Source organism: Myxocyprinus asiaticus, chromosome 36 (assembly GCF_019703515.2).
Source record: "Myxocyprinus asiaticus isolate MX2 ecotype Aquarium Trade chromosome 36, UBuf_Myxa_2, whole genome shotgun sequence".
Lineage (NCBI taxonomy): Eukaryota > Metazoa > Chordata > Actinopteri > Cypriniformes > Catostomidae > Myxocyprinus > Myxocyprinus asiaticus.
In genome coordinates, this window is record NC_059379.1 from 3484226 (window position 1) to 3510513 (window position 26288).

The 26288-nt window shown below is 38.3% G+C and overlaps 1 protein-coding gene across 1 annotated transcript in view; it reads right to left on the minus strand.

Moving 5' to 3' along the window:
• Positions 1 to 25821, minus strand: part of LOC127427338 (disintegrin and metalloproteinase domain-containing protein 12-like) — a 141998-nt gene extending 116177 nt beyond the window's left edge. The window contains exon 1 of the mRNA XM_051674894.1: positions 25504 to 25821. Coding sequence (XP_051530854.1) covers positions 25504 to 25606 — 103 coding nt within the window. The 5' untranslated portion in view covers positions 25607 to 25821. The remainder of the gene's footprint in view (positions 1 to 25503) is intronic.
• Between the last annotated feature and the right edge of the window lie 467 nt (positions 25822 to 26288).

Genomic DNA, 26288 nt, shown 5'->3' on the forward strand with positions numbered 1-26288 from the left:
AAATAAGCTTCCATTTGTTAACATTAGTTAACAACATTAGTTAACAAGAACTAACAATGAACAATACTTAATCATTTATTAAACTTAGTTAATGTTAATTGAAACATATACTAATACATTTTTAAAATCAAAAGTTGTATTAGTTAACATTAGCTAATGCACTATGAACTAACAATGAACAATTGTATTTTTATTAACTAATATTAATTAAGATTAGTAAATGCTGTTGAAAATATATAGTTAATTGTTTGTTCATGATACCTAATGGATTAACTAATGTTAATGAATGGAACCTTATTGTAAAGTGTTACCCTAAACTTAATCGATGCCCAACCAGTGGAGTTTGATTCCCAGGGAATGCATGGACTGATTACATGTATAATCAGCCGCTCTCATACTGTATAACGACAGCGGACCCTTCCCAGCCGCTTCAGCACTGGACGCAACAGGGAAAAACTATTGGTGTGGATTTTTGCCGATAACTGATAGTTCCAGAAATCTGTTATCGGTGCCGATTAATCGGCAAAACCGATATATCGGTCGACCTCTAGATGTTATGTTACAATTTGGATGCAAATGGATCCATAATTTAAAGGTTAAGGAAATATTAGTTGAACCATTATGCACAACCTGAAACAAACATTCTTTTTCTGTAAAAAACTTTCTGAATAATCAAAAAGGAAATTTAAAGCTCTGTTCTGGGAACCAAAAACGAACATTCACAGAATGCTCTGGGAACTGAAAATTGTTAGTTTGGTGTGGACCATTATATGATTCACTGTAAAAATCTTTTTGTAATTTTAACAGAAAAAGAATGTAAAAACGCTACTGTAAAAATGGTTAATAGTTAACAGTGAAAATGAATAAAATGTTATTATGTTATTATATTATGTTATTTTTTCTCTCTCCCCCTTTCTCCCCAATTTGGAATGCCCAATTCCCAATGTGCTCCAAGTCCTCATGGTGGCATAGTGACTCGCCTCAATCCGGGTGGCGGAGGACGAATCTCAGTTGCCTCTGCGTCGGAGACCGTCAATCCACGCATCTTATCACATGGCTTTTTGAGAACATTACTGCGGAGACATAGCGCATGTGGAGGCTTCACACTATTCTCCACGGCATCCACGCTCAACTCACCACACGCCCCACCGAGAGCGAGAACCACATTATAGCGACCATGAGGAGGTTACCCCATGTGACTCTACCTTCCCTAGCAACCGGGCCAATTTGGTTGCTTAGGATACCTGGCTGGAATCACTCCACACACCCTGGATTCACACTCGCGACTCCAGGGGTGGTAGTCAGCGTCTTTAATCGCTGAGCTACCCAGGTCCCCATATTTTAGCATTGTTGAAGGTGTTTGGTGTTTGTTACACTCACTGTTTATACATATTTATTGGCCATTGCTACTGGTCAAGTCATCATGTGACCTTTTGTTTTACCACCTGTGTTTACAAGTGCAAAGCATATTTTTGTAGTTCCAATAGGCTGGTATACTATCATTATATAATTTAATGATATATATGGTAGTAAACTGTAAAATATACAGGCACAAAAATGACATAAAACCCAGAGCTTGATCTCAATCCAACACTCTAAAATTGAGTTCGCTAATACTGGGCCGAGCAAAGCTTTTGAGGTTAGTTTGGCTGAGAAAGAGTGCCAGAGTCTGCATTGACGTCACTGTTTTACGAGCATGGCTAAAAATCACATGGAATCGTCATCACGTTTTTAGTTGTTTCATTTTGGTAGCTCTTTGAAGACACCACACAGCTCTATAACTGACCGCCCTTCTCTACATTAACATTGTCGGTGAATGGATGCATGACGCAACAGGGCTTTTAATGTTCCCTTGTTAATGGGGTAATGGAGAGAGAACTCAAATTACACTTTTGCCTCCCATGTACAAACCGACAGGAGATATTTGTTTCAAAAACTTCAAAAATGTTATTTCAAAATCTACTGCTTGTGTGGTTGAGCTGTTTAAAACGCATCAGTAAATTAGAAAGTTATACATGTCTCTAAATGTGGTAAGAGAGCATGGCTCCAGCACTTATTTACATGCTCAATAAACCAACTTGAGAAATTTCAGCTGGTCAATCATGCTGTTATTTTAAATATCTTTGGTGAAGTCAATAAAGTGAGTGCGTGGTTAGTGAGTGTCTATGCTATTTTTGTCAGTTTAGCAGAGCTTTGTTTTCGCAAGTCTACTGAATTTATGAGAGCAAATGACTGAATAATAAAGGTATAATGCTTGGAAGCATGTCTCATAAATCTTGTTTCATTGCCAGGCACAAATCAAATCTGTTCTTTTCAATATTTGAAAAAGAAATGTGAGCACTGTTGTAAACGTACACACTCAGTCAACTTCTCTGATCTCCAAAAACACCACCAGAATTGGTAAAATAGAAGTAAAAGCTCTAAATAGAAAGTCCACAATGGCATAACTGCTAACTAAAAGTAATGACACTATTAACCTAACTACATTTTTCAGTAGCATCTGCCCATAACACACGCATCCAGAGTCTTGCTTTTTGCACAAATAAACATTTGCATGGCCTACGGCACAATCACAACATTTGCACAATTTGACTACTCAGTTCAGTTAACTGCACTTTCATGGTCTTAATATCATTGTTGGTTTTTACCTTTGTGCATTTTATTTTAACTTTTTGTTGTACATGTACAAGGACAAACAATAAAGAACTTGAACTTTAACTTGAGTGTGACACTCACTCATTTTCACCATAGCGTAGCTTTTCCAGTAACCACTGTAATGCGGTAACATCACAAAACGCTACATTGCCACATCGAATTGCGAATGCAGCAATGGTCGATTTGGTTCTTTCAGACAGTTCATGTTCACAAAAATGATTGGCTAATTCACTTGAGCCCCACGCAGCCTTAAAATAATTTCTGAAGCGAAGTACTGAATGAATCTGATGTTGTTTATCACTATATTTCGATTCAGTTTTGTTTCTAGTTCAATAGTGTAAATTAAGTATAATTTTATGGTCAATTAAATGTTGTCATACTGTTTGTTTAACCCTTATGAAAATTAATCATGGTTTTATTATTGTAACATTGCATTTTCGAAACATTTTATTGGTTTTATTTCACTTTGTTACACCTATTGTTTTTCCGGTCAAAAATGACCGGCCATTGGAAATGAATGGATAAGACTACAAAATATAGAAATATTAAGTGTTCAGGAGCATCCCAATCCTTTAGATGAGCACATACGTGGATATGTACAAAAGTCCTCAGACATGCACACACACACACACACACACACACACACACACACAGAGAGAGACACACACAATGTGTGTTGTAGTGTTGGGTTCAGGTCCACCTTAGTCGAGTCTGAGTCAAGTCCGAGTCTTTAAACAATCGAGTCCGAGTCCATAACAGGCCGAGTCCGAGTCGAGTCAGAGTCCAAATTAATCTGTTCAAGGATCTGAATTAAACTCAACATCAATATTTTAAGCTTATTTTATACTTATGATTATAACTATGAAAAACAATTTGTCAATATAAATGCAAAAAACAAATGATTATTATCCTGCTGAACAGTTTCAAATTGGTTTCAGAATGAAAGCATATGCTTTAGGTGTATGAAGACAAAACTGTCCTTCAACACACTTCTTTTTGCGTTCTGTTGACGTTTCAATTATGTGTTGCTTTCCCCTCCACTCAAACATAGACTAAAGAAAGTGAAAGCTGAGTTAGTCATTACAACCAGAGTTATTATTATTTAGAATTTTAATTTAGTTTTTATTTTCAATTTGTCCATTCAATTTAGTTTAGTTTTATCTAAAATTATGGGTGAAATACATTTTATGTAATTAATTAAATACATTTAATGTGTTTAATGCATTTAATAAATGGTCATATTAAAACATGTATTAATGCCCATAAAATTAAATACAACAACATAAAATAAAAACAGAAAAGAACAGATAGCATTAAAAAAACTTTTATATACTACAGTCTACAATTCACATTTTTCAGTCCTTCTGCTGTGTCCAGGTGTAGCCTACTTCCCTAAAGTCAAGATCAAACTCACCTTGGACTGATGTGTTGTTCTTTTCACATTATATTTAGTATGAATAATAGGTGAATAGAGACTTCTCCCCTCACTTATGTTCTTCATTGTATTTGGACTTTTTTGCCACTGAAACGCAAGTGCTAGCTTTACAGGTAAAACACAGAGGTTGTACAGCAGGGGACATTTTCAATGCTAACAGATCTGCCCTCTCCTCTGATAATGTGGATATACTGATTTCCCCCCATAAAAAATAGATTGATAAGTACAAGTAGTAAGCTGAAAGGCAAAAGACACAGAAATCTGCACTGCTAATGTCTTTATTTTGTTACAATTATTATAATTGCACTTTTTCTTTTACTTTTATTATTATTTATGTTTTTATACAATGTGCATTTAAGAGGCTTGTAAGTTATAGTTAATATGCTAATGTGCTACTGAACACATACCTGATTTGTTGCACCTCTTTGCATTCACGTTAGAAACAAGCGATTGTTTATATTAATCACTCAATAATGTGTATTTCCACCTTGTTTACAAACAAGATTTCACTCAAAGCTTCAGCTCCATACTGGAAAAAAGTGAACATTCATTTGGGGCGTAAGGCACCCCCCCCCCCCCCGGAGAAGAAGGGTGGGGGATGTACGTCATGCCGGGGGCTCCTGGCATGACGTACATGTAATGAGACACACCCGGTCCCCAATCAGCCTGATGGGGCGCGCGAGCGATAAAGGCGGCCGGGGATGACAGTTCGAGAGATAGAGAATTGCAGGCAGCTGTACTGTGTGGTTTTTGGTTGTGTGTTTGTTTAAGTTGTTTATTAAATTATTATTTAAGTTGTCAAGCCTGTTCTCGCCTCCTCCTTTCCACCGAACCACCTTACACCTATCTTAACTGTAGTTATTAGGATTTGCTTCTGTAATATGAATTTGTGAAAAATCCTAACTTAACTGATCAGATCTTAAGACTTAAGATAGGATGTTTTCTGTAATACGCCCCCAGACCACCCTGTCGGGGTTTATTTTGCGACCGGCTGACTGTACATTATCCCTAGTATACAGTCAAGTTGCTTGACTGTAATATAACTACTATAAATTATGAGTAGCTCATAGCTTGGGAAGGTACAGTTTCAAAGTAGCTTCCCCAACACTGGTCATGCATTGCAGTTTCAAAGCAAGTTTGAATAGACTTTGCACGTCTGAGAACTATATTCACAACTCCAAGATGTAATAAACTGTCTTTTATCTCCAGTGGGAGTTTCAAGTTAAGTTCACATGTAACATCTCTGTCTGACATCTGGATCTGAGGGGATGCAAGATAAAATGTGTCCAAAAATGAATCATGCATTTTTGGCTCACAACCATTTCAATATAACAACAACAAAGGCCTTCTAACTCCTTGACAGTACAGTATTCACAAAATGGCCCTTAAACTCCTTGTGAACACTCAGGGGGCTGTTTTCTGTCTTGGACAACCACTCAATGTGACAGCGTGTGCAATAATAATGATTTCCTCGCAGTCTTTTTTTATTATTGCAAATGGGGTGCACAATCTTTCATTTGCTGTTGATAAAAGTCCATCTTTACTTAGAGCAACGCCTTTTCCTGGACTGAAACACAAGGGGTCCTTTTAAATTCTCTCCTACCGGTTGAAAAGATGAGCATATTATGGGTAGATTACTTCTTGAATAGTTTTTAGTTAATCTGATTTGCTAACTTTTGGATTACTCATTGCATATTTGATGAAAATCTCATTTTAAGTGTATTGAGTACCAATTCACACTCCTTTCACTAAAAATGAGTAAATGTGAAATCAAACAACAATTTTATATTTGTCAGTCCCAAGGCCAGCACCAAACTAGCAATGAGCTGTAAAGTAGCCAGTATAAATGCACATTGAGTGGGGCTATTTATGTACATCTTTGTTACACACTTTTCTTTCCAGGAAGGTTCTGCTCCCCTGTTCGATAACTAATTTCCCTGCATGCTGCCTAATACCCAGGTAACCACAAATGGTTCTCTTTGAATCACCAGTCGCGCAGTGACAGCATCTCGCTGTGAATGAGCCACTCAGCTTTCTCATATCCCGCTGCGGGGCTGCATTTGATTAAATGTGAAAAACAACGCCACAGGCGACATGCCGATGACTCTCCACATGAACAAAGAGAAAAACAGAAGACAGCTCAAACAAAGGGGAAAGAGTTTGGCCACAGTCCAGGATATGTCAGAAAGAGTTGAGAGAGTAGAGAGATGCAGTTTCTGCCTCCAGCAGTTCGGAGAAGAAGACCTCGCTTAATGAGAATGTGAAGATCCGGTTGCTACAACGACAAACTGTCCTAAGCATCCTTCTATTGGAAACAAATTTGTGTCGGATGAATACAAACCAAGAGAAGTCAAGTCTTAGTGTGTTAGTAGGCCATTGCTATGAGGTTGTTAAAGTGTTCTGAGTGTTTAGTAGGGCATTGCTATGCGGTTGCTAGGGCATTTCTATGTGGTTGATAGGGCTTTGCTAAGTGGTTGCTAGGGTGTGCTGAGTGGTTGCTAGGGGGTTGGAATGCAATTATTAAGGTGTTTGTTAAAGTGTTCTGAGTGGTTGAAAGGGCGTTAAGTTAAGTTGCTGGGGCATTATTATGTAGTTTTTAAGGTGTTATGAGTGTTGATAGGATGTTGCACTGCAGTTGATAGGTTGTTCTGGGGGATTAAATCATTGCTATGTGGTTAACAGGGTGTTCCAAGTGGTCGCCAGGGTAATGTTCTGAGGTTTCTAGGAGCTAGTGGCTGTTAATGTGTTGCTTCATGGTTGATGGGGTTTTCTGGGTGGCTGCTAGCGAGTTGTACAACTGTTGCTATGGTGTTCTGGGTGACTGCTAGGGCATTTTCTGGAGTTTTTAAGGTGTTCTGAGTGGTTGCTAAAGCAATGCTCTGCAATTTCTCAGGTGTTCTCAATGGTTTTAAGGGTGTTCCTTTGTGGTTGCTAAGATGTTCGGAGTGGTTGTTAGGACATTGCACAGCGATTGCTATAGGGTGACCTGGGTAGTTGTTAGGGCATTTTTTGCAGTTTCTAAGGTGTTCTGAGTGGTTGCTAGGATGTTGCACAGCAGTTGCTAGGTTCTGGGGGATTGTAAAAGCATTGCTATGTGGTTGCTAGAGTTTTCCGAGTGGTTGCCATGGTGATGCTCTGTGGTTTCTAAGGTGTTTCAAATGGCTGCTAAGGTGTTGCTCCGTGGTTGCTAGGGTGTTCTGGGTGGTTGCTAGGGAATTGCACAACTGTTGCTATGGGGTTGTCAGTGATTACTAGGGTGTTGCTCAGTCAGTCAGTCAATTTTATTTATAAAGCACATTTAAAACAACAATTGTTGACCAAAGTGTTGTACAATGGTAGCGATTAAAACAAAACAATAAAAGACAACATCATTTGCTTATAAAAACAGAGACGAATATAGGAAAACACTGCTAATCTAACACTGGTCCATAAGCTACAGAGAAAAGGTATGTTTTAAAAAGTGATTTAAAATTATTAATTGTAGGACAGGTTCAAATATGGACCGGCAGACTGTTACAGAGGTGTGAAGCCGCAACCGAAAATGCATGGTCACCCTTACATTTTAAGCGGGACCTGAGAACAGATAACAGCATACAGTTTGAAGACCTTAAAGGCCTGGAGGTCTGATGCTGAGGAAGAAGATCGGATATATAGTGATGTGCCAAACCATGAAGTCCATTATAGACAAATAATATTGCCTTAAACTGGATCCTATAATTAATTGGGAGCCAGTGAAGGGAAGCCAACACATGAGAAATACTATCTCTCTTCCGGGTTCCAGTCAGGAGCCTAGCCACAGCATTCTGCACCAGCTGAAGTCGAGAAAACGAATACTGAGGGATTCCAGTATATAATACATTGCAATAGTCAAGTTTGGATGAAATTAAAGCATGAACAACAGGTGTTCTGGGTGGTAGATAAAGCAATGCTTTGCAGTTTCTCGGGTATACAGAGCAAACACTAGGGTGTTGCTCTGTGGTTGCCAAGATGTTCTCAGTGGTTGTTAGGGCAGTGCTCTACAGTTTCTAGGGTGTTCTTAGTGTTGTTTGGACATTGCACTGTGGTTGCTATATGGTGTTCTGGGTAATTGCTATGCAGTTGTTAGGGCATTTGTGGCTGCTAAGGTGTTCTGAGTGGTTGCTAGTGTGTTCTGAGTGGATGCTAGGGCAATGCTCTGTGGTTTCTTGGGTGTTTTGAGTGGTTGCTAGGGCATTGCTAAGCGGTTGCAATGGTGTTCTGGGTGGTTGCTGGGGTGTTGCACTGCAGCTGCTGGGGTGTTCTTGGTGGTTGCTATGGCTTTGCTATGCTGCTGCTAAGGTTGAATGAATGGTTGCTAGGGCAATTCTCTGTGGTTTATAGGGTTTTGTAGCTAATTGCTAGTGAATTGTTATGCAGTTTCAAGGCCATTTCTTTGTGGTTGCTAGGGCATTGCTACATGGCTGCTAAGGTGTTCTGAGTGGTTGCTATGGTGTTGCTCTGAGGCTGCTTAACTCTTCTGGGTGGTTGCATGCTGGCACAAAAATATATTGATACAACAAGAGTTCTCCAGAACATCCTTACATTGGAAACAAATGTCTTTCACATGAATACAAGCCAAGAGAGAGAACACACAGGTCTTCTTTGTTATCCTCAAGGAAAGTGAGAGAAAAAGGAATTTAATCTGATTTAGAGTTAATCTGAGACAGATGATGGGGAACTAGGATCCATGATTGCAGACTAAAAAGTTGGCGCAATAAATTAATTCATTGATACTAGTGAATCTAAAATCAATAACCTAGTTTTCCATCTACTATTCGTGCTGTTTTGTTATCGACAAGTGAAAATGCGTAAAAAATGTTTGCAAAATGTGCCGTCTTCTGCCTGTTACCATTCAAATGGAAAAATATTATGTCGACACTATAATTTGTGTTTCCATCAGCTATATCGGTAAACACTTTGATGCGCTATACTTTTTGTCGCAAAAAAAAAAAAAAAAAAAAAAAAAACTTGGATGGAAACGTAGTTAATGGTGGATCTGGTATAATTTTGGGATAAATTGGGATTTCCTTTAAAATACCCCCCAAGGTGGCAAAAGCCAGGTTTTTTGAATATGTTAATGTAAGCTTTTGACCATGGAAGCCTAATAACTTGGTAAAGTAAATGCACATCTCAGTGCTGGACAAGTTACACAAACAAGTTTGACGCTTAGGGTTAGGGGTTCGTACAAATTCGTAACTCTAAGTAAAAGCAAAATTAATAGTGATGCTTTACTTGGAAAGCACAACTTTTGATTCACCACAAAAAAAGCATCTTTCATCTAGTCTAGTAGCAATGTGATGCTCTAGAAACATCATCTAAGAAGGTTATGCATCTAATCTTATCAGATCTTATCTCATTAACTTTCCATTCCTCTCTTCCTCTGGTGTGGGATTTGAAGGAGAGCCCGTTGTGATTGCAGTTTAAGTGTTTATTTTGGCCGATCTAAAACCTAAACATTTCGGCCTAAGAGAGGACACTCAACAAACACATGAATAAAGGACCCCTATAGGCCCCCAGATCTGTTAGTGACATCAGGGTCATGTACAGAGAGACTAAACAAGTTGATCAGGCCACAAGACCTGGGATTTTTGGTTGCTGATAAAGTCCTTTAAAGCTCTGAATAAATATCACTAATGGACTAGAAATAACGTTGTACAAAAAGCTGATGTCTACATATACTTTTCTTTTGCAAGGGACATGGCAATTTCCCCAGGCAGACAGGCTACACTGAATGTGATGCCCCCTGCTGGTCGGCTGTGTCAGTGTGACCTCTGAGACCTCTTTGTGACCCCTGTCACCACTGGAAATTTAAAGTTTAAAGCAAACATGTTGTTTCCCATGATTGTGATTCCTGTTACATATGTTCCTTCTGTGCAGCATTGAAAAGTCTATGTAAATGCACTATAAATGCACAGCTTGGATTCAGCTTCTGGGCTTTTGCAGTGTAAAAACAGCTCTAGATAGGCAAATCTAACCAAAATATAATTGGTTTATAATGCCACAGTCACTGCAGGGCTGTCCCATACACCAATGCATGTGTGTTTGAGATAGGGAGACGTGTGTGAGCATATGTCAGCTGTGTTTGACTCCAGCTGGTCATGTAAAGCACATGTGTGCCACATGCTCAAACAGCTCTAAGATTTCCCCTGCCCAGACGAGATGAAGAGGAGGAGAGGGCCTTCCATCTCCACAGCCTCATTTAGAGTCTTTACATCAACTCATCCTCTGTGAAGTCTGTCTTCGTAGACTGAAGTGAAGTCTGGCTGGCACATGCTGCAGTTGGTCATCATCATTCAGCGACAACTGATGTAGTGCATCTAGTGTTCATTTCACCAGAAAACTGCGGTGAAACGAAGAACACCACATGTAAAAGTCAGTTTGCAAAAATGTTGTTATAGTAATGTTCATTCTATGAGACTACAGTATGTTTTTATCATAGTAAAATCATGTTTACACATATGGACTGGCCCCATTCACTTTCATTGTAAGTACATTACTGTAACTGAAAATGGGAAGAGTGGATTTTTTTAATTAATTTTTTTATTAACATTTTACCACAAAAGCTGTTGGTTAAGTCTGCAACATTCCTTTTAATTACAGTGTCAACCAAATCGATTTTAGAAATGCTGTATTATCTACAACAGTTTCATAAAACAATGCACAAATAGCTATCTTAGAAAGATTATCAAGGCAAACATTTTAATTTAATTGTATTCTTTCGGGAATAATGTGTAATGGCTCACAATAAGACCAGGAAAATGTATTTAGGATAAATTAATATAAAAATCAAAGCCTGCAGAATTTGTACAGAGCACACTTACTGAACTTCTCATCTTCTGAAATCTGCTGACTACTTAATTATACTAATATTCTACTATAGCACGAACTTAACAATAGGCCCATATAATCAACCATATATTCTCCATTGAGAAAGTATCTACACAGAGAGGACCTGATCCGGAGGCTTCTGGATGGACAAATAAGACCTCCAGGACCACCTGCTCTTGGCACACTGCTTCAGCAGCATATGCTCCTCCATACAAAGTCCATTGAGATAAGCCAGGAACCACACAGATAACTTCACAAAGCCAGGTCACATGGGTGCTTCTGATGCTCAAATAGACCATGACCTCATCCCTACAGGATCAACATGATGCAGTTGCTTTTATGAAAACTTCATGTAAACAAATGGTATTAGATAAAACATATAGAGGGCTGAAGTCTTCTGTTTTCAATGGTGAATTTGAGCAATATTTTATAGCATCAGATCATACACAGATTTTCCTGCAACTTTTACTTAAAGACCCACATGAAATAGTTTGACGAGTAGAGTTTACTTTCTTGTCCATCCATCTACACTCTAACAACTAGCTAGAACACCACAGCAATGCCTAGCAACACCTATCAACCAACCAAATCACACTCGCAACCAGCTAGAACAGCTTGACAACACCTAACAACCAGCCATGCCTAGGAACCAACCAAACACCCTAGAAACCAGCCAGCACAGCTTGGCAAGGCCTAGCAATTAGCCAGAACATCCTAGCAACAACTAGCAACCACCAAAACACCCTCGCAAACAGCCAGAATAACTCTGCAATGTTTAACAACCAACCAAGACACCCTAGCAACCAGCCAAAACATCCTGGCAATGCCTAGCAACCAGCCAGAACACCCTGGCAACAACTGAATAATGCACTGTCTGTCTGTGTCTGGCTGTTATGCCTGCGTAACCTTCAAACTTAATACTTTTAAAATGAAAGCAAACCTCAAAGTTTGTCTTAACAAACCTTACATTTCTAGTTGCACTTCTAACCAAAAAAGATGAAAAAGCCTTTGAGTTTTAACTGCAAGGAGCAATATATAAGAGCTAAATGGACAATTATAGGAATCGGAGGTCAGTTTGTTCTGAAAAAAAATAAATAATAATCTTTATGCCTTTAAGAAAGCAATTCGATGATGTGTTAAAGGTGTTGTAATCTATTTCAGGCATTTTATTTTGCTATATGACTGCATTGTGGTCTTGTTTAAAGGGAAGCAGTTTGATATTATGATCGCATTTGAGCAAGAACTACAGAAGTATCTGAATTTTCCAACGGCTTCCAGGTTAATGGGATAACAAAAACAATATCCAAAATTTAGTTTGAAGCACTTACTAGCAAGTAAACTAGATATTCATGAGCAGAACTGTATATTCTGCTTTGTTTACTGTTACCTAAGGGGGCAGGGAGCATTCTGATCACAATGCCAATACCCAATTTCCACTGTTTTGGGAAGTTCTAAACGACCAAAGAGACTGCAACTTGAGCTCAACTGTGTTTTGTCATTTTTCATGTCAGTCAGACGGTCTCTTTCTGTCCAAGTGGGCGGTCCTTTGCTGAAGATGCAGTGTGGACTAGAATTTATGCTGAGAGTCAAAAATCTAACTAGCGAGGCTAGCTTATTGTCACAGGCTATTGAGAACGTAATCACCCTTGGCCTTCTGACAGAGAGGGCAAAAGGTCGTTTTAGTTGTACAAGCCAAGGGGTGAGATGAGTCGAATGTGATCTTTTACTCTGTTTCTTTCTCTCCCTCTCTCTCTCTCAGGCAGTCATGCATGCAATCGGGGTTGCCAGGTCTGTGCCCAACCAGCCCAATAGCAAAACTCCAAGTATGCCACAGATTTTATGCATTTACTTCTGGGTTTTAAGACTACATACTAAACATCTGTATTCTGCTGGAACTACAGCACCGTTTCTATCTTTTTCTTTCATTAACACCCCTCACACACACCCTCAACCATCTGTTTTTCCACAGTTCAGCGTTTAAGGTGCATATGAACAGCTGCTGGTCTGTATGAAACTCTTTCTGTCTGTCAGGCATTGCCATGTGCCTACCAGCAGATATCCAGTCACATTCAGCTGTCTTCAGTGCTGGCATGATCCATTGACTGTTAACGTATAATGGAAAGTGTGTCAACTGTCATTTGATAATAAGAAAATGTCAGACATGAGGAGGATGGGAGTAAGGACACATCTGTGACTCACAGGAAACCGTTAGGAGCATTCAGAGTAAACAAATGTTAAAATCAATATAAAACAGCATTTTTGAAACCCATTTGACTGATGCTGCCTTCAAGTGCTAGTGGAATTATCCTACTTTGCATGTCTGAAGCTATAGTTACAAGTACGATTATGTCCTTTGTTGTCGGAGAGAATAGGGAATATGGAGGAAGCCAAGCTCATTCTTGCATATTTCTTGGGGAACTCCTATTTTGACACCGTAATACATGGAATTTTAGAATTCCAATGAAATTTTGGTCAAATACATGCTATTTTTTATGTGAAAAAAATGTACACATCAAATGATTACTGATATATGTAAATGTTTATGACCGAAATGGTAAGCTTCAACACGGTAACTGCATTTAGAAAAATTATTATAATTCTAATAGCAAAACAGGACAATCATTGAGAAAAATAATTAGCATAAAGAATACATTTTATCCATCCAGAATTGTTTGGATTGTGGAAAATGGGCGTTACACACCAGAAGAGTCCGACCTGAATGTGAGTTTGACAAATAATGCCTAAATGGCTACATTATGGTTATATTTGACTATTTTGAGAACTACTTGGTTGATTAACATGATTTTTGTGCAAATATTAATATGCAATTTTCAGTACATTTATGCAAAATTCTATTTAAAATATTCAAATACATATTTTATCATCCTTTGACAAAGATGTTGGTACATTTTTGAACTGATACAAGGAGAACTACACTGCCTGGCCCAAAAAAAAATGGCATACTCTAATATTTGGTTGGACCGCCTTTAGCTTTGATTATGGTGCGCATTCGTCGTGGCATTGTTTCGACAACCCTATGCAACTTCAGAAAAAAAAATTCCGGCAGAGTTGCATTAATTTTTGGCTGAGATCTTGTATTGATGAAGGGAGAGTCGTACCACTCTGTAAAGTCTTATCCAGTGCATCCCAAAGACTTTCAATGGGGCTAAGGTCAGGACTCTGTGGTGGCCAATTCATGTGTGAAAATTATTCCTTGTGCTCCCTGAACCACTCTTTCACAATTTGAGCCCGATGAATCTTGGCATTGTCATTTTGGAATATGCCTGTGCCGACAATCCATTGATTTTCAACCACATGTCTTCCGCGAAGCTGATGGTTCATCTTTATCATCGCTATACTTCCAGGTTTTAATAATACATTGGACAGTTCTTAACCCAGTTCCAGTGATTTCAGCAAACTCCTTAGTTGTTTTCTTTGCTTGATGCAGGCTAATAATTGCCCCTTCTGAAACACAGTAACATCTTTTCCATGAACACGGGATACGTCTTCCAACATGGTTGTTTAAGAAATGAGAAGCTACACCTTGCATCAGTTAGGGTTAAAAGAATTGTTGCCAGCTGAAACATATTATTCACTGAAATAATGATCCAGTCATAGGCTCTTAAGTATCTGCTTATTTTTTATTTTTTTTTTATTTTGGCCAAGCAGTGTATCACTAGTTGTAACTGACGAAAAATAAAAAAAGTCATAAAAAGTAGCCAATATGGACAATCTCAAAATGGCCACATATCAGCCGATTAGTCATCAATCACTACTAGTAATAAACTCTTACTTTTCTACTACATTTACTCAAAATTCAATCAAAACTATTCAAAACATACAGTATGTTTATCATCCATTCACAAAGATGTTGGTACATTTTGGAACTGACACTAGGAGAACTACAAGTAGTCATAATTGACGTAAAAATGAAACATATAATGTCATAAAAGCAGCCAATACAGACAATCTCAAAATGGCCAATTATCAGCCAATTTTGGAACTGATACCAATTTTTGGAACTGGAACCGATATATCGTCCACTCCACTGAAAAATGTATCAAAACTGAAAAATTACTAATTAATGGTACACAATAAGAGACAGAGCTGGTGTTTAGTATACAGGGTCAATTTTGATTTCATGATGACTTTAATAATACAAGCATCTCTGTGACCCTCAAGGACGGATTAGCCACCGGGCCGATTGGGCCGTTGCCCAGGGGCCTCTAATCCCAAAGGGCCCCAAGCTCTAAATCAATTATTTATTTATTTTGAGATATCTATTATAAATCTACGTTAATGTCAGCCTTATGTGAAATACCATTTGTTCGGCCGAATGCGTGCTGGACTAGAGCAGCGCGAGCACAGGCACTCGAGTGCGCGCTCAAGGAATCTGCGTCTCACAGTGCAGCACGTTTATTTGAAGGACTACAGAGAACAGCCTATGATTCACAAAATGCTTTCAAACATAAAGATACGGTGCAGTTTACCCTGGCTGTGTACAAAGTTGATGGTTTAAATTGATATAAACGACAGAATTCGTGCAACAGTATGGATGACTTTAAAATGTTTAAGTCCAGCATGCATTTAATATTTAATGATAAAGCAAAAGATGCCTTAATACCCTAAATATGTGCACGGTAACCTTTTGTAATATTTGGTTAACCGCCAGAGTTCACTAACAGTTATTCTGTTATTTGTCGGGAGTCTGGACTCCCGACAAAGAATGTTTATTGCCATGGATAAAATGTTAGTGAGCTATGAGCCTAAATAGCACAATACATAGATCTTCAAAAGATTAAATAAACATTAAAGTCAAACAAAAATATTCTCTATCACTGCCTGCAACATAGTAGACCTATTCTTAATCAATGGAAAATGCGTAATTCTGCCCGGGCAGGTTCACTTTCCATGAGGCAGTGAACGCTACCTTCGGTATGCTTTGATTTGAAACGATTTAGCAAAACTTGTGTAATTATTGTCTGCACACCAGAGCAAAAGGGGGGGAAAAAAACATTGGCTCACTGTTTAACAAGTGCTGAAACTTTGCCAGGTGAAAAACAATCTGGAATCGTGTAACAGTCACATTAAGACCTCTTTGCAACCTGAACTTCATCAGAATGTCGATGTGTGACACCAGCGCTGATGCAGCGCAACAAATGATGAAACAGAACACAGGTGTCTCGAGATGCGTTTATAAATATTAAAGTTCTTTTAAACAATGCAGTGTCTAAAAAAATGTGATGGTCCTGAGTTGTGGTGTGGTGCAACAATCAAAGACATCCGTCCAGTGTGTGTTTACATAGAAAAACAATTTAAAAACAGTGCAGACGCAGGTGTGAACAGCCCATAACTTGCCCTATAGCCTGCTTGAAAAACTGACCCAAACCTCACCCAAAACCTGATGGTACTCCAATTGGGTTGAAGACCAGGGTGTGAATTACGGGGGGGTTTGGGGGGGTCTGACCACCCTAATTAAAGCCTGACAGTCGATGAAGAGAGTAAATGTCATTAACTGAATGTTGATGGACTGAGTTTAATGAAGCAAATTAGCAAGTTAACCTGGCACCAAAAACTCTCTAAGTTATTCAGTCGCTCGTTAACATTAACATGTATCAACACTAGCAATCGCGCATGATGTAATTCATTTTGCAATTTGCAGTCACTGTTCTGCTTTCATGCTTCCATTATTGGTTATGTTCTGCGCTCGTGCACAGAGAGTTTGTGCCTGTTTCGTCTGATTCCTACTCCAGTATAGCCATCTGTAACTGCTGGTGGTCTGTGATCCATTTCCAAACCTTTTACTGTTATAGATTATAGTTATAGATGCAAAAAGCTGACTCTAGATCAGTGTCTGCGGACATTTTCCTTCATGACATCACTGGATGCGTCTAAGCGCAGAGAATGTATGATTTGATGATGACATGATTATATATTTAAGAAAACTGTTGTAGATAAATTAACTAAGATGGTGTAATTCATATTCACATTCATTCACAAAGTAATGAGCTGACTGTAAAGTGATTATTTGTATATTAAAAATGCAACCTCTTATTGTATACAGTAAAATGATATGTGGTGGTCAGAGCTGCGTTTTCCAAAAAGCCGTTTCTCAAAAGCATTGTAACTTAATAAGCTCTTGAAAATCGTTGCAGATCTACGAGCACTCAGAAGCAATCGTGGATTGTCGATGTCAAGTGCATCTTAAGTAGACAGACTCGTGAAGGACATCAGCTGGACAACTGCAAAATTACACCTAAACATTACAGTTAGGATGTTTACACTTTATGTAGCTTGGCTGTAATGAAAGAATACTTTATATTCTGTGAAATTATATTTAATATATTACTTAATTAGTAATTAATGTTATATAAAGTATATTTTAAAATAAAAAATAATATCAAATTAGAAGCAATAAATAATATTAAATAAATGATGATGAAAACTGAATTAATACAGAAACAGCTGCCACTACTCTTAGATGTAGTTGGTTTAATATGCTATTTGCTGCAGGTAAATTACGTGTTTTAATGTTTTTTTTTTTTTTAAATCATTATTCAAAAGGTTATCGGCCATAATGAATTACAATGATGAGTGATGGACATTTCAGTACTACACGAACAGACAACGACTGTAGCACTTTAGGTATTTAGATGCACGTTCATGTCAAGAGAATTTTTAGGAAAGGCATGTAGAAATGGAAAGAACGTTCGTAATCGCACACATAGAAAAGTGCTAAGATCCATTGTTACCAACAAACGCAACCCAGATCCTTTTGCCAACACATAGAACTGCAACTACTAGCATAAATTACATAAATAAATCTATTAATTATTATTTTGAAACTTTAACCAAACCCTTCATCTTTGGACTCAGATTTCAATCATCTGACATGTCAGTTGATATGGAGGTCAGCAAGACAAGAGAAAACACTGATAGGACAGAATAGTTTTTTTAGTCTTTATCTGTACCCCTGGTATATGCAAGTATAAATATATCAACATCCTTTTATAAGGCTTGTGATGATCTACCAGTACTTCAACCATCCCATGTCTCGGATATGCCAGATTGCTGGACTAGAGAGCAGTGGTGTGGCTGGAAGGACAGAAATCCCTGGCTGTACATACAGGATGGGAGCATAGGATGCACCATATGCAAGGATGCAAAGACATTGTACTGTCTGACAAAAGACCTGGACTGCATCTTTCTGATGAGTGGATTAATGGAGTAGTGAGTAGTAGGAGCAAAAAGACACTGGCAAAGGAAATTTACAAACACAGGGAGAGTACATCACATCAGAGGGCTAAGGAAATAGAAGACCTGAAACAGAAGGAAACTACCAGAATTTACTACCAGAATAACAGAAATTGATCAATGAAACGAAAATTTTATTCATTTAGGACTGCATGCACAATTGCAAAAGAAAGACTGTCATTTAAAAAGATGCTCCAAGAACTGAATGGGACTGCTATGGGACAGGTGCACCACTCGGATCACTCATGTGCTGAGATAATAGAGCACATATCAAAGGAAATGAAAAAGAGGGTGGTGTCCCATATAAAAGCTAAAAACTCCCGCATTAGTGTAACAATTGATGAGAGCACTGTATTTGGTGTTGCCTTCCTAATCATATTTGTCAGATCTGATGTCACTGGAGAAGGTGATGTTGAATTTTTTTTTTTAGATTTGGTGGAATTAAAAGAGTGCTGATTCTATTTACACTGCATTGAGGAGGAGTTTACAGGAAGCTGGCTTTGATGAAAATTTTCTGCAGAAGAATCTCATTGGTATTGCTGCTGATGGGGCTTCAGTTTTGACAGGCCAAAAAAATTTGAGTGATTGCGAAGCTAAAACATGACTTCCCCAGAGTTAAATCCATTCATTGCTTGGCACACCAGCTGGAGTTAGCTGTGCATCATTCATTAAAAGCTGTATCTGGCTGCAGTCATTTTGAAGTGTTCCTCTCAAAGCTACACAGCATGTTTCACCAGTCCCACAAGAATGCACAATTATGGGGGCCTGGGTAGCTCAGTGAGTATTGACGCTGACTACCACCCCTGGAGTCATGAGTTCGAATCCAGGGTGTGCTGAGTGACTCCAGCCCGGTCTCCTAAGCAACCAAATTGGTCCGGTTGCTAGGGAGGGTAGAGTCACATGGGGTAACCTCCTCGTGGTCGCTATAATTTGGTTCTCACTCTCGGTGGGGCACGTGTTGAGTTGTGCATGGATGCCGCGGAGAATAGCATGAAGTCTCCACACGCACTACGTCTCCGCGGTAATGTGCTCAACAAGCCACGTGATAAAATGCACAGATTGACGGTCTCAGACAAGGAGGCAACTGAGATTCTTCCTCCACCACCCGGATTGAGGCGAGTCACTACACCACCACGAGGACTTAGAGCACATTGGGAATTGGGCATTCCAAATTGGGGAGAAAAGGGGAGAAAAAAAAAAAAGAATGCACGATTACTACGAGAAGTAGCAAAAGATCTGGACATTCAAATTCTAAAAATTGGCCAGCTCTTCACAATTAGATGGGTAGCCAGTAGTTTTAACTTAGTAAAAGCAGTGTGGAAAAGTTTCCCTGCATAAGCAAAATATTTCCAAACGGAGAGTGAAGACGCATCTCGGACTGATGTTGAAAGACAAAAATACGAAGGGCTTTTGAAGCACATCATAAATGAAAGTTTTATATATGATTTGGCATGTATGAAGGATGTTCTACGGGAACTCCAGAGCCTGTCATTTAAGCTGCAGAGATAAGATACAGCACTTGTTGACAGCAGCCACTACCTTGAGCAGACCATTGAAGTGCTTGTAGAGTGGCTGAAGAGTGTATCTCATCAGGCCAGTTTAAAGGTGTGGACATCATTGGTGAGCGAGAGGGGAAAATACAACGACCTCAATTTTTTCAAGCAGTTATTGACAGCTTCAAACGACGACTGCCAAGCGATGATCTTGTGGAGTTACTGAAGCCCCTTGACATGTAAAACTGGCCAAAACAGCTTGAAGAACTAGTCTTGTTCGGTGACACTGAGGTGCACAACCTGGCTAAACTTCTTGGTGAATCCACAAGACAAGCAGTCGAGGAATTTAGAGACTTTAAATGGCAGGGGACACAGAAGGGAGAAACCCTGAAGAAAATTCTAACTGCAAGTAAAACTTACATAGCTGCCTCTGCAGAATGTGAGAGGGGATACTCTGCAGTAAATGACACAGGCACCAAGTCTCGTAACAAACTTCAGCAAAAGAGCTTGTCTTCTTTTTGTTGACATAAATGGACCACCCATAGAGCTCTTTGACCCTATTCCATTCCAAAAGTGGTCATCGTCTGTCTACATCATGGCTGACAGGGAGGCAAGCTGAACAGGGTCAACTCAAATATTTGTGGTCAATTTTTTATGGAAGACACAAGCTGTTGTTATTTGTGAGTCTGCTGCCTGCTTGTTTGGTGTGTAAATAGACTGAATGGTCTGGTAATGAATTGTGAGGAAGTTGTAAGTGTTAAGAATTCTTTTTGCCATTGTACTGTATACATTCTGAACCCCATATGTTGTTCTTGATATTATTGACTGCACTGCATTTTTTTTAATTATTATTGAATAAACAAGATCAAATTTAATTTCACTAAATTTAGTCAATTAAATACACAAATTGCATGTTTTAGACTAGAGAAACTGGTTGAAGTCTCTTTAAAAAAAAAGCTGACCCCCCCAAAGGTCACTGTATAATTTGCACACTGTTGAAGACCTCTATACATGTGCAGAATAACCGAATAGTGATTTTGGTATTTGAATACCCTGCACATCCCTATTAATAACGCATCATTTTGGATCGTTTCATAATTAAAAAGTACATATAATTGGCCGTGTCAGACATTGCTACAAACTTTTCTTCCGTCTATTTGAAAAATCCAACCAAATCTGCCAAGTGTCCTGTAGCACATAAAGGTGAACGTAGTCACGTCATGGGGGGCCTCCATGGTGTCCAGGCCCATGGGCACCTCAGGTCTTAATCCGTCCTTGGTGACCCTCATGCATTTTACAACTGATCGTACTCATAAAATGAACAATCTCTACAGACGCCAACTCATGAAACCTTCCCATTAAAGATCTCCAGTGATTTTCCGCAGCCTGCTGCATTTATGCAAGACCACATGCTGCACTCTCAAAACACCACAATTTTGATGTATTTAGCCCTCGTGAGACCGCAGGGAGGCACCTGTTCTGATTAACTCGCTCATTAGCCTTTAACGACGGCAGCCAGGTAACCACTTCCTGTCATAGCTGTGCTGTGTTTCACACCAGGGGGGAATTGTGGGAAGATTAGTTGGTTTATTTGTTCCCTGGAGGAAGTGATTACAGTCTAAGTTCTTAAAAAGTGAAAATGAAGATTCTGTCATCCTCTACTTACCCTCATGTCATTCCAAACCCATATTATTTCCTTTCTTTCATGAAACAAGATATTTAGGAATGAGATATCTTCTGTTTTACATACAACAAAAGTGATGGTGATTTATGCTGCCAAGCTCAAACAGGACTAAGCAATCCCAGACATGTACATTGAGCAATGAAAGGCAATGGCGAATCGGAGACACTTGCCGCAAAAAAAATAAAAAAATTATTTAGACATCCCGACCCGAGAAAAAAAAATTGTGTTTACAGGAAGGCACTTACAATGGTGAACGGGGCCAATTTGTAAACATTAAAATACTCACTGTTTCAAAGTATAGCCACAAAATTGACATATTACACATGTTAACATTATTATAGTCCAATAAAATGAGGGATTTACAAGCGTTTCACCATTAACAAGAATACAGGGATGACCACTGTAAAGTCGGCATTACAACAGACTTATGCTAATGTATATAACTTTACACAGACAAAGATACTAAGCTATTTTATCACACTAAAGTCATGTTAGCATGTTTAATGTTTATGTCTCGTGGTTATACTGTTTAAACTGTGTGTTTTTAAATATTTATGGACTTGCCCCATTCACTTCCATTGTAAGTGCATTGCTATAACCGCAACTTTGCCTTTTTACTTAAAATAAACAAACGAGGAACGAGTCAAAATAATTTTTTGTCATGCTGTTTTGAAGAAATGCTGTTTGACGTGATCTCAAAGTGTCCTTATGCTGATTTATTCCATTTGGATCACTGGGCCAATGTGATTATCAAATCACAAAAGGCTGCAATTTAATTAAATAAATATGTAGTCTGCATGTGCTGCACGCTACAAAGTAAATTAGCGCTCTCCTCACTGTCATCTGCTATAAACAGAGCGTGCAATGCTAATGATGTTTTTTTCCACATAGATATCTATGGTGTGTATGAGCAACCGGCTTCACACTATCACTATAAAGAGTGAATGCAAACTTATATACCTGTATATATATATATATATATATATATATATATAATTAAATTGCAGCATTTGCAGTTTAAAAATCACACTAGGACATACCGTGACTTTAATTTGTACGTTGAATGTTTATGCAAAGACATTCATACATCAGATGGTATCGGTTTTTGGTATCCAAGTATTTTTTAGGAGCACGAGTACAAGTACATGAGCGCAGTATCTGCCCCGAATCCGATACCAGAATAGGCTAGGTATCGGGACATTCCTAGTAATCAACAGTATGCCAGAAAAGCTGTTGATTGATCTTAAAGGGATAGTTCACCCAAAAAAGAAAATTCTCTCATTATTCACTTACCCTGATGCCAAGATGTGTATGATTGTCTTTCATCAGCTGAACACAAAGAAAGATTTTTAGAAGATCGATTTGCTTCAAAAGACATTTGATCGTCTGGAGTCACATGGATTACTTTTATGCTGCCTAAATGTGACTTTTTTGGACCGTCAAAGTGCTGGCACCTGTTTACTTGCATTATAACGACCTGACAGAGCTCGATCTTCTTCTAAACATCTTTGTTTGTGTTCTGCTGAAGAAAGACAGTCATACACATCTGGGATAGCATCAGGGTAAGTGAATAATGATCAATTTAGGGTGAACTATTCCTTTAAATTTGCATTGAACCCGGAACATTCCTTTAAGAATAATTGGTGTGAGATTGTGCATGTAAGCGCACTCACTGCTAATCTTCCCTTTCGCCAGAGCTCACAAATCTCACTTACGCCTGTGTTTAGTTAAAAAAATACCACCTTTGGATACACGGCAGGTTTGACGTCACTGGTGTCACGTGACTGATTGCAACAACACATGATTAAAAATGTGACTTAAATGTCTTTGTTTGCTTTCCACAGAAGAAAGTCATCTGGGTTTGGAACGTCATGAGGGTGAGTAAATTATAAAAGGGCAAGCAATTCCTTTGGCATTGCTAGTGCACTCACACAAGTGGGAATGAACTCTAGTTTTCCCACACGCTGTGCCGGGGGCACTTTGAGCATCTGAAGAAGACTCGGAGAGAGCGTTTACATACAGTAGTCGACATCCTCTTTCAAACACATGTTGGGTAGCAGCGCTGCTTTGATCGCGCTGTCTCACATCAACTGTTTCTGGTTTTACACCCCACTGTCACAGCCCATCTTTTTTTATCATCCTTTATCTTGACTTTCACAATCACTTTCTATATTCTCTCTATGTCTACTCTCTACCTAGTGGAAATGTATTGCTCAGAGTTTGGTCTTTTATAGCAGAGGAAACTTAAAGAGATGGTTCACCTAAAAATTTAAATTCTGTCATCATTTGATTTGAGACATTTACACAATACACCTGCATACTTAAAGAATGTGCTTTATAACCACAAAAAAAAAAAAAAAAAAAAAAAGGAGTTCTACATCAAATGCAGTTCATACCGAATTTGGATGCAGCTAACCTCACTTCCATCTAGATCGTCTTTGCTAATTCAGACCACTTGTTTTTGAAGCGCTCTGATTTAATGAAATTCTCTCTGGCTGATCAAGCACCGTGTCACCATAAATGCTGTATCTTTTTCAAATCTGTCACTTTTGCATGCGGTGGATTTGTTTCATTAGTACAGCCCCTGTGATCGCATCATATTCACAGTGACTGAATCCACATGGAGTCTCATCTCTACTCAGTTACTGCGTCTGTGATGAATTAATGATTCTCTATGAGAAATTAACTCACCAGAGCACACAATAACATAATTATCAACATGCAGATAAATACATTAAGCATCAGGGGGCAAAGAGGGAGTGATTATCTTCTGTGTTAATTAAGAGCATTTTACAAATGATGATGTGATCAGAGAGAGTAAAGCATTTGGTAACTTTTTTTTTTTTGGAGTGTGCAATTCCCATTATTCTCAATGATAAATCGTATTACTGTTATACAGATTATTTTAATGTTTTAAGATAAAAATTACTGCAGTACAATGATTTTGTATGTTTGTTTAAATTAGCATAAAGGCAGTACAGTAAATATTACCATGATGTATAAATGTTTTACAATTTAAATAAACATCTCATCGTTCTTGCATTCCTGTTATAAGAGTAAAATATTTTTGCATTACAGTAATGAGAATTGGGGTGGAAATTGGGCTTATTTGTCATGAAAATACCAAAAACCAAAAAATCTTATTCTTATTCTCTTTGTGCAAAAATACACTTTCTCATTTCTTTCTTTTGACTTTGAGGTGAAATTTGATGATCAGCATGAGGTTACTACAATAAAATTCACCAGCTTAACATACATAAATGCTCTCTGCTTACACTCAGAAAAATATTTTAGCCTGTTTTTAAGATTTAAGCTTTTCAATTTCATAACAAAATTCCATCAAATTGAATTTTGTAATGTTCAATAAAACTTAAAATATTTCGTTTTTTTTATTATTATTATTATTAAAGAATACTCAAATTAATTTAATAGAATTTTGTTCTGAAATTGAAATGCGCAAGTCTTAAATTTTTTTTTAGTGTTCATGAACATTATGTGAAGATCTATTGTCTGTATAAATAAAGCATGAACAACTCCAAAAACAGCTTTTCTGGAGGAAAATTAGAACTTGTTTTCCATTAAAAAATAAATTATATATATATATATATATATATATATATATATATATATATATATATATATATATATAATTTATTTATTTATTTATTTATTTATTTTTTTAAATGCAACAGTGCAATTTAGAGATCCATCTGTCCACAAAACACAGGCTGTGTCCCAAAACTAAGAGAGTTGCCTAGGTAGACAGCTTCATATGATGCCCAAAAATGCTTCATGTCGGCCTACTCTAAAAAAAAATAACATAAGTCTAAATTAAGCTTCATGTGGTAAAAGTATTTTAAATTTTTATAATATTACAAATATAAAACATGAATTGCAGCCTAAATGAATATGACTGAATGAAACTGACAAGGTCATACCAATTGAAATATTATTTAAGAGTCTGATCATGTTATACATTGCATTAAGATGTCAATCGTGCAGTTTCACTTTTTACAGTGTGCCCAAAAACGCAGTCTGGGTAGACAGCAGTTCACTATGTTTTCAGACACAACCCCCGACACAGTCATGTGAAAGTTGTTGTAAGTGCACAAAGATGATCTTGGAATATTTCTTACCTCTTGGAAAGAGACTCCCGGCGCAGCAGACCGTCAATACGGACACAAAATGCGCACAGACCACGGGCAGAAGCGCAAATCTCGGGCTTTGCCGGGTGAACATGGTGCCCGGCTGCAGATCCACACGGATCACGGCTGCACGACCATGATATAGAGAGAGGACTTCCTAAAAATCTGAGCGACTCCCGTTAGGAGCGTTTGGGCGCGCTTTCCGCTGATGCAGCGCCAGACATCACCTCTCCACGAGAGCGCACAAGCGTTATGAACGCATGCAACTTATACCGGTGCATTGAGTGTCTCTCTGTGTGTGTGTGTGTGTGTGTGTGTGTGTGCGTGCTGCCAGCACTGGAACGACAGCAGTTCTTCAGCTCAAAGTGTTGTTGTCAGTCACAGCGACCATGTGTTCTGTGCATGCGTGCACGCGCGCTGAGGAACGCCCCTGATTTTGGATTCACATAAAAACGCACCGGGTTATCACTCTCTGCGGTACTTTTATTAACTTTTATTATTAAGTAACGAACAAACATAGATTAATGAAGCTCATGTCCATGAACTATATATATATATATTTACCTTAGTAAAAAGTGTATTTAAAAAAGGATACAGTTGAACACACGCTGACTTTATGTGGGGCATGTTGTCACATTATATGGGGTAAGCTATCACACCTGCCAGTAAACAGCCTATTATAACATTTAGATAGTATTAAAATATAAACAGTATTTCAATTTCACAGTTAAACAATTATAAAACATAAAACAATTCGTGAAATAGTAACAATGTAA